This window comes from Cannabis sativa, chromosome 1 (genome assembly GCF_029168945.1).
Source record: "Cannabis sativa cultivar Pink pepper isolate KNU-18-1 chromosome 1, ASM2916894v1, whole genome shotgun sequence".
Classification (NCBI taxonomy): domain Eukaryota; kingdom Viridiplantae; phylum Streptophyta; class Magnoliopsida; order Rosales; family Cannabaceae; genus Cannabis; species Cannabis sativa.
This window is the reverse complement of record NC_083601.1, coordinates 31,768,919-31,779,444: the sequence shown is the minus strand read 5'-3', so window position 1 is coordinate 31,779,444 and position 10,526 is coordinate 31,768,919. Positions and strand designations below refer to the sequence as shown.

The following is a 10,526-nucleotide window of genomic DNA, read 5'->3' as shown; positions in this document are numbered from 1 at the left end:
TGGTATTTGTGATTTGAATTTTTTCTAGGAAATTCATCAATTCCTTGTTGAATAATATATATTAGCATTATTTTTTTAAGAATTATAACTTTGACACTCTACACAATATTATTGAACATCCATTTTAAATTAAGCTAAGTCATAATATTCAATATAAATAACAGAAAAAGTAATAATAAATATAGTTATGTTTAAGGTCAGTATCCATATATATTTTGAATGTATAATAATTAATAATAATAAATTAGTTTAGAGTGGTATTGGGGTTGCTTAGTTGCAACAAACATGCTCCTATATTGAGTGGCTGAGAAGCTACGTACAAATAAACCTCTCTGTCTCCACTCTCATTGTGAGGCAAATGGTGTATAATACATAATAATATTAATATTAATAATAATAATAATAATAATAATACCATCATATTTTTATACTATTTTTTTTTTTTTATATTGTAAGGTCGGTAACATAATAATAATTTCCTACTTAGAATACTTGACCATGTACACTTCGCTAGCAGTTTCTTCCAAGCTAGTTCTTCTTCTCTCCTACAATATATATTTAATCCATATATATGATTATGATGCACTACGTATATATAGCTAGAGAAAGGTGACCTAAAGAAAGAGGAACCCATGATCAGATATATATACTTTGCTTTCTTATATTTATTCCCTATTGTTGTTATTATATATATGTAGAGTTTAAGGGTACTTTTTTTTGGCTTAATTAATTTCTTTATATTTTAAGTCCTTAATTTATAGTCCTTACGTGCCGCTCACAACCCCGCCCACCAAAAATAATTCTTCACGCCAAGAACTTGCCCATATCACATATATATCCATCCATTGACTAATTGCCAAATTATATCTATATTAATAGTTTTCTATATATACATATATACTGAATATTAGTATATATACATATGCATGCATCATGCTATTGTTGGTGATAAATTTTTTACTCTCGATGAATACCTATAAATCAAAGTTGAAGAAATAGAATTAGTGTAGTTTAATTGATAATGTTTGTGATGGAATTATCATGTATATGTACAAAGATATTTATATATTTGTACATCATGTATATATGTGTGAGTGAAGTAGTAGTGGGGTGGACTTTCCTTGCTAATCCTGATTAAGTCCATTGGAGCATAAATTAATTATGATATACAGTATTTTTTTTTTTAATGGTGATATAGTATTATTAGTTGTGAAATTATATGTTATGTAGATATATATATATGGGTGACTATTCAATGGTTACATTTTTATTGTAACCATATAGTTACATTTTTCTTTAACCTGTAATAGCAGGTTACCAATAGGTAGACTTTCCTTTTTTAGATTTAATTAATTATAATAAACTATTTTCTTAAAATAATTAATTAAATAGACATTCCTTTTTTAGAATTATTTAATTATAATTAACTAATTTCTTAAAATAATTAATTAAATATTTAACAAGACCTCTTTTAGCAATTAATATTTATATTTAAATCCTTACTTGAATTATTTTAATAATTAAGCCATTTAATTATAATATTTACAATAAAATTTATTTTTTTACAAAAATTAAACTTCTTTTGACACAAATTAAAATTCTCTTCTTATAATAAATTTTTAAATAATTAATTATTTTTAAATGATATTTAATTATTTTGTTACAATTATATGAACTAAGTATGAGGCCTCAAGCTAATCAATCGATAACAAGTGCAGCCATTTTTTTTCTAAAAAATCCTTCAACTTATTTCATTTTTTACTTTTTAAATATTTAAATTAAAAAATTAAATAATTAAGTGTAATAATTTAAAATTAAGATTACAAGAATAATAAAATTTAAATTCTGAAATTATATGTATATAATTTTAAATTATAAAAAGTTTTGCTATAAAATTCTAAATAATTTAAGTGTAAAAAAATAAATTGCTAAAAGATCCTTATATAGTAATAAATTGCAAAAAATTAATTAATAATTATAAATAATTTAATTTTAAAATATAATTAATCTTAATTAAAGTTTTATAAGGAAATAAATGATTAGGTTACTTTCAGGTTACAAGTTATTTATAATTTATTTTTATTTAATTTCCAAATTAATCACAACCATTTAATAGTAATCCAATGGCTTAAAACAATGTAACCATGATGGTTACAATAAAAATGTAACCATTGAAACCTCTTCCATATATATATAGTGTGTATGTAATATTTATATAGTTTATTAATTTTAAGAGCAAGCTGACGCTGGAATTAGCCAATTTTCTTTACTACTTTTGTTCTTCCCCTTTTAGTTTCCTTTTTCATTTTGACAACTTTATATCCCTTCTAACAGAAACACTGAACTCAAGATAATATATATAAATAAATGTTTATTATTACATATATACAAGCTAGCTAGAGTTAACACAACATAACTAGCTAGTTGATATAATAATATATATTTATTTATAGATATAAATAATTGCTGATCACTGTTCAAAAAATATATACATATACATATATAGCAGTTGATATGTTTTATCCACTTTTCCTCCTTTTCAACAAGAGCACTTGAAAGAAAGTGCGAAAAGTACATGTTCAACACAACCTCTTACCAAACAAGTACCCTTCCAAAATATGAAGTAGTAACATAATAATTATTTGGTTCAAAATGACAATAATAATGTATAATTAATTCTTCCTAATTTCAATTAATGTTATTCCATTTTAATTACTATAATCACATTAAAAAACAAGCTATCTGGCCAAATTTGCATGATCGAGACATTTGTCATTGATCTGAACCATCCAACCAAGGAGTGAACTGCAATGATTGGATATATATAGATCTTATATAATAATCCCTCCATCACTTTTAAGTAATTTTAGTTAGGATTATTATCGAATAATATCAATAATTTATAAGTAATGTATATATTAATTTGTTACATAATATATATCAATTAGAATTAATAAATAAATGAGAAATTTTATAATGCAGGGTCAACGTAAGGCACATGATTTGAATGATTAGAGAGACATTAATAAAACTTGATATATAGTTAATATGGCATCGTGTAACATTCACAAAGATATACTTATCCAATTTCCTTTATATATATGTATTTTTAAAATGTCCAACTACTATTTGGTTAGTTTGAATAGTTTTATGTGATAAAAAGTTCATTATATAGATGTAAGTTTGTTATTATATATCTTTGACCCATACTAGCTACTGCTTTTGTTATAGATAAATTCTGTCTCATCTTCTTCTTTACTTACAATATAAGACAATCAATCCTCGAGATATATTCTAGTTCTAATAATTTAAGGACATGTAAAATGTGACAAATTTAAAAGTAAATCGAAATTTCAAAGGAGATTGAAACTATATATCAATAAAATTAGATAGTACTACTACTAGCTTGTACAATATCAGTAGCAATTTTTTTTATTGGGGAAATGGAATTCCAGTTAAGGATCTCCTTTTTGTGAGAAAAAAATGCACTACCTAGTAAATTATGACCACATTAATTAATTAAAGGTTATTCTAATACCATCTTCAACGAAAATGTAAAAAATGTTTTTTATTTAGCGCGAAAAAAAAATTTGTATTAATTTTTAGTATTTTGTTCCAATCTATAATTATTGATGTAAAATTTAATATTTAACTAATATTTTATTTTAAAAAAAGGTTTCTCGTTCTTAAATTTATAGCTACAGGAGGTTTTTTTTCTCAAGGCTCCCAGACTTTCCTTGGGCATATATAGGTGTGGCTTAATCGGGGTTGTATTTTGCTATTGGGATTCAATTTTCGCTATTGCGATTAGTCTTGTCTCTATAACATGGTTTTGAGTATTTTAATCTTATCTCAGTGACATGGTTATAAGTATTTTAGTCTTGTCTATATGTGTACATGGTTTTGTTTCGTTGATGGTTCTTCTTTGTTCTTTGATAGCTCGCCATCAAATCGATATTAGTGGTTCTGCGACTAAAGGGGTTGTTAGTAGTGCAGTTATGTACCTTACACAATAGTTGAGTGCTGATCAAGTTACAATGTTGAATGAACCTGCTGCAACAGTTTCTATTATTGTGTCTTCTCTGCAGTAGATGGAACTAAATACAATGTGTCCTTAAAGTTAATTGTGATGCTGCAATCTTTTTTATCTGATTTATTTTTTAGTTTTTTTGTCAAAGGATATGGGAATTACGCAGCTAATTATTTGACTTTTTTTTTAATTTTAATTCTGATCGTGTATCGAATGAGGAAAATATTGCAATTAAATTGCAAGTTATTATTTTAGCTGATTGTTATTAATAAAATTGCATGATTTATTTTAAAAAAATAATTTTATCATCAATTCTATTATGTAAATAATAAAAATATATATTTATATGTATATAATTAGTTTATAATTTAATAATATAGTTAAATATACTAATAAAATAATATAAATGTAAATAAAAAATAATAAATAATAAATTTATTGTTATGAAAATTTTACATCATAATAAATATTGTGTTAAATTTATTACAAAATTTTTTATGTGCTAAATTTATATATTTTTTAGCACACTAATAAAGTACATTTTCACTTTCCATCTCTCATTTACATCTCCTCTAAGCATATGCCATGCAGATTATTCTAAAATTAAAGAGTTTTTTTAATGCACAATTGAAATCTCAAAAGAATAATATATTTTGTTTAGAGAATATATCATCACTGATATATGTAATTATATGCATGATTTATAATAATTAAGCATCATGACATATATAACTTGTCGACATCGATCATGCATTTTCTTTCAATAAAGATAAACCAAGTTAATCGGGTAATTATATAAAAATGAGTGGTTGGCTGGAAATCCTTTTATCCTTACCCCTAGCTAATTAACTTATTACTAATATAACTTGTATAAATTAAGTAGTACTCACTACTCGATCTTTTCTAATTAAAATGGCAACAGTTGCACTCAAGATCGATCTATAATAATATCGTGCCTATATATAAAGAGTGGTCCCAACGGCATGAAATGTAGAGTGAAATTTGGTAAAGTTGAAAAAAAAAAAAGAAAAAAAAACCTCTAATCATATCTATTGAGAAGTGTTAAAAGGTACCAATAGTAACAGTGTCGAGACGAAGGAACTGATTATCTTAAGTTTAAAATATAATTAATAATAAAATAAATAATAATACCCATAATATTAAATATGTGTTGCGGCTCAATTATAACTTTATTAGTTTAATAACTAAGAGGTTTAGAGTTGAAATCTCAACAATCTCATTTTTTTTTTCCGTAGGTTATTTTTTTTATTTTTTTTTTGTTTAAGGTCCAAATTAACATAGGATCGATTATTAGTAATGTAACTCTATATAATTTAATTTAACAATATTGTGAAATATCCAACACCTATGAAATGGTATCTAATAACAATGTTACATATAAGTATATAAGTGAATATATACATATAAATTAAAAGTATATAAATAATTGCTCGTTATTTATAGAACATTATTATTCGGTATTAGTATTCGGTACAAGTGTTGCTTAACATTTTCTAGACGTGTTACCTTGTTACTAGTTAACAATCCTTCTTTAATAATTATTATTACATAAAATTAGACTCGACACTTAACTTTACTAATAACAATATTAACATGTAAAAGAATGCTAGGTACTATAAATATCATTTAATATTTTTCTTATTTATATGAAAAATACTAAATGATACTTATAGTGTCTAACATTTTTATAATGTGTAATATCACTATTGGTATAATTCTATAGGAGATCTTATATATTTTATTTTAATAAAATCTATAAAGAATTACTACCAATTATACCTATAACAATATAAAGCACATAGTGGATAAGGAGTTAATAATGAGCCAATAGAATTCCGAGTTTGGTGACCGTGTAAAAAGCTTCACAAAAAGTTGTGTATACTTATTATTATTGCACCCTCCGTTTCATCATCACAATTATTTGGCAATGCAACTTCTACGGAAACTGTCCATTGATGGCTATAAAATTAATATAATATACATTGTATAATATGTATATATAATAAACAAGTTTTACCCCCACTACATACTATACAAATTAATGTGACAAACAAGTAACGCATCTAAATTTTCTTGGTTAATTAGCTAGCTATAGTATACCTAACCACTAGTATTAGTTATTATTTGGGTGGTAATTAATGAATTTAATGGGATATTCATCACTAATATATTAATTACTTCATAATTAATTAAGCAACAAAGAAAATTCGTCAATGTATAGGGAGTTACCAATGACCATATCTCGTACTATTTAGTAGGAAAATGAGCTGTACTTACTTAATGTATATAACAAATATTAAGAGTACGTAATTAAGTAGTTAAACAGTGTGAATATAAGGCAAATTAATGAAGTGGAAGAAAGCAAAAATATAGGAGAGAGAGAGAGAGAGAAAGACACAAGAGTTCCATGCAATGGGTGGTCATAGAAGCATGACAACACACATGATTTTTTTTTTTTTGTAGGATAAATAAATATACTATAAATATATAAGAAAATGTATATATAAATAATATTTATTTATAGAAAAAGAGAATGGATATTAGAGAGAAGAGAAGAGGGGGAGTGGGAAGTGGAGGGAGCACCGCAGATTCCGTGGTTCCAGGCTTGCACTCCAATCCAATCCAATTAATCATCTCTTCCACAAATCGTTGAGCCAAAGTAATGGCCTTTTCTCTCTTCCTTTCTTCCTTCCTTGCTTGCTTGCTTTCCTTCACACCCTCTTAATCTGCACCCCCCTCTTTCTCTCTCTAACTCTCATTCTCTTTCTCTCTCTATACATATAATTAGTATATATATACATGTGTGTATGAGGCTGTACTTTTGCAGTATCTTTTCTTGAACAATACGTGTAGCTTCACTATAGAACTGTAACTGACACGCGCCTTGGAAAGTTCTCCAACCATCACAAGAAAGAACATGCTATACATATAATACACAAATATATATATATATGTATCTTTCCTTATTATTATTTTATTTTTATTCCTTTCCCTTATTCTATGGCGTTGGCGTTTTTCAACTCCTTATGTTTTAGGAAACCTTTTGTCAAAATTATTATTTGCATATTTATACAATAAATAAATAAAATTACTAGGCTAGTGGCTGGAAATATATTTATTAATTATAATGTGTATGTATGGGGTAATGATCAGTAAATTATTATTTAGGAGAATAGTGAATATTAATATATAAAAGTGATTGTTTAGACAAAACTAGAATATATTGACTTCACTATATATTATCACTCAACTATTTAATTTTAAATAAAAAGAATGACTTAAGACACTAAAAGTATTTCGTTAAGGGAAACCATTTTAAAAAATATAATAATGGTTAATCATAAGTGTGTGAAAGTACTAATTTAAATACAATATTGATATTTTATGGAATTAGTCAGACAATATAGGTGACCCATGTGGAGGCTATTTTACAATTTCAGCTACTTAATACCAGTACCACACTTAATCAGACGGCGCTAAAATTAATCACACACATATCTATCTGTATACCTTTATATATTCCTTAAGCTTACATCATATATAATATGTATATACATACAATAATAATAAAAAGAAGCTCAGATAAATTTCTTGCTAAGAAAGCAAAGATGTTGTGATGATATGTATGTTGTTTGTAATAATAAAATAATAATCTAAAATTAGAAATGCCGCTAGTGATAATAAGTAAGTAACAAAAAGAGGTTTTATTTTTTTTATTTACTTATAAATTAAATTATGAGAAGGGTAAGTGAAAGTGAAGGTAGCACGATGATAACGTGTACCCATTAAGCTGTAATTAAATTTAGAGATTATTAGATTAGATTAGATTAGATTAAATGGGTCTGTGTGTGTGGGGGGGGGTATTGGGGTTGTTTTCATTTCGTGAAGTGCGTTGGCAAAGTGTGAGAAAGAGAGTGTGAAACGGACCTTACGTACCCTTTGAACAACCCTCCTCCTCTATTCTCTCTATTCTCTTTTCAATCTAATTTTGCCACTTTTCCGTTATTTGTTTTCTCAACTCTTTTCCTTTTGCTTAATTTGTGTGTGTTCCTAACCCAATTTACTAAAACTCTTTTTTTTTTTAAAAAAAAAAAAAGAGGAAATTAAGAAGAGAGAGTAAAAACTTATTTTTTTTAGTGATAAATTTGAGAAAAAAAAAATAACAACTAAATATACAACACAAATTATCCCATTCCAACTAGATGAGTGCTATAAATATAGATACCATTTATTTGATCAGTGGTTAAAAACTAAAGAAAGATTAATAGGTTATAGGACTAATTCACAGTTACTGTTCTATTGGGTATCCGTTTGACTCATTAATCTAATAAGCTAATATATATATACAGACATATATATATATAAAAGCCAAACCCCACATAGTCCTCCTCTCCTCTTGCTTCCTCTCTACCCTTCAATCTTCTCTCTCTTTCTTTTATGGTTTCTCTGACTTGTGGCCTGTACGGAGAGAGATCAACCATGGAAGCTGCACCTCATGATCAAGAGGAAGTCATGATGACCACCACCACTGCAGCCTCCAAAGATCAACAAGCCCTAGTCGTTAAGGGAAAGCGAACAAAACGCCAAAGGCCACATTCACCCCTCCCTTTTGCCGCCGCCATACCCACTAATTCCTCCGTCGGAAACAGCGGCGCCGGTACTTCAAGCGAAAACGATGACAACACGTACTCGCCGTCTCCGGTAACCTCAGCCGAGAATATTATTAATCAAGACAGCGCAGAGGAAGAAGATCAAGACATGGCCAATTGCCTAATCCTCCTAGCTCAAGGCCAATCCAGGCGCTCATCGCCTAAGCCACTAAAACAAGTACAGTATTACTCTCCTCCTCCACCACCAATCGACACCGCCACCGCCACCGCCGCCGTCGAAGATAATACTGGCGGCATCTCTGCATATAATAATTACAGTAGCAAGCGAAAATTCCTAGAAGCTAATAATACGCAAGCGGCGGCGCCGATGTTAAATAATAAGGCCGTGAGTGGCGCGGGGTATAATAGTAATTATGCTTATGAGTGCAAGACTTGTAACCGAAGTTTCCCTTCTTTTCAAGCGCTGGGAGGACACCGCGCTAGCCACAAGAAGCCGAAGCAAGCCATGGCTGATAATCATCATAATCAGACGGTGGAGATTAAAAGGAATAATAATCATCAATTGTTTGGCGGATTACCATCCGACGATGAGGATCAAACGCAATTCATTAAGAAGGTCAATAATTCGTCAACGGCGCTTTCTCTTCAACTGAGTAATAATAATAACAATAATAACAGGAGTAGTACTAATTTGTACGGTAGTGGCACTAATTTTGTGACCAAGGCGAGTAAGGTTCACGAGTGCTCCATTTGTGGCGCTGAGTTCACGTCCGGCCAAGCTTTAGGCGGCCACATGAGACGCCACCGTGCACCCGCGGTTTCTGGGTCGACTACAACGACAAGTACGGCCTTGTCGTTGACTACTAATACTCCCCCTACTACTCAATTCATGTCGTTGGATCATCATCATCAACAGCAGCAACAACAACAGCATCAGAGTACTAATCTTGAACAGGAACAACGACAACGACAACAACAACAACGTCGTCTTCATCATCAACGACAACAACAACAACAACACGAAGAAGAAGAAGAAGCTAATAAAAAAACACGAAACGTGTTGTCGTTGGATTTGGATCTCAATCTTCCGGCGCCAGAAGATGATCAACGAGAATTGAAATTGGGATTCGTGAAGCAACAGCAACAACAGCAACAACAACAACAACAGCAACAATCCTCTACACTTGTTTTTTCATCCCCAACTTTGGTGGATTGTCATTACTAAGAAGAAGAAGGAGAAAAAGGTTATTAAGAATTTCCTTTTTATGTTTAAATTTTTTTTTTATCAACGTTTTATGTCCCACGATTGATCTCTCTCCCTCTCGATCTCTAAATCATATATTGTGAATTACTATACCGTAAATTCTTTTTTTTGGTTGACACTTTTTAGCAAATTCAAAGTTACAAAGATTCATTTATTAATTCTTTTAAGTTGATGAGCAAAAATTGTTGTTACTTTGGAGAACTTATTAATTAATTCTCCACTTTGTTATTTTGTTCATATATATAGCAAAAATTCAATCTGTGTATTATATAAGAAAGGCTCAATTGGCCAATTCATGAAAAGTGTATGATGGGCATCTTTTTAGCTTTTTTTCTTTTATAATTTTTTTTATAATGCTTCTCAATTAGTTTTTCTTTTTCTTTTTCTCCCAACTGGGTTTTTTCATAAATAATTTTCAATAATGAAAAAATTAAAAGTTCCATTGTTTCAATTACAAGAAAGCCAGCTGCTTTCTTTTTCTCTCTCTGATGTAAGTGACAAGAATACAATAAAAAGTACAGTGAAAGGCAGTGAGTTTACTGCAATTCCCACATGAATCCACCTCTTGTCCTTTTTCTCTTTTTAATAACAAAGATAGTCA

The 10,526-nt window shown here is 28.7% G+C and overlaps 1 protein-coding gene across 1 annotated transcript; it reads left to right on the top strand.

The window, feature by feature from the left end:
* Positions 1-7,686: 7,686 nt before the first annotated feature.
* On the top strand, positions 7,687-10,251 carry LOC115706013 (zinc finger protein ZAT5-like). Its single transcript, XM_030633507.2, has one exon. It carries the CDS (start codon positions 8,489-8,491, stop codon positions 9,884-9,886), a length of 1,398 nt encoding a protein of 465 aa, XP_030489367.2. The 5' UTR covers positions 7,687-8,488; the 3' UTR covers positions 9,887-10,251.
* Positions 10,252-10,526: the final 275 nt, after the last annotated feature.

What these genes read in the sequence shown, in the direction of transcription:
- LOC115706013 (XM_030633507.2), top strand. Translation starts at nt 8,489, where the DNA reads ATGGTTTCTCTGACTTGTGGCCTGTACGGAGAGAGATCAACCATGGAA.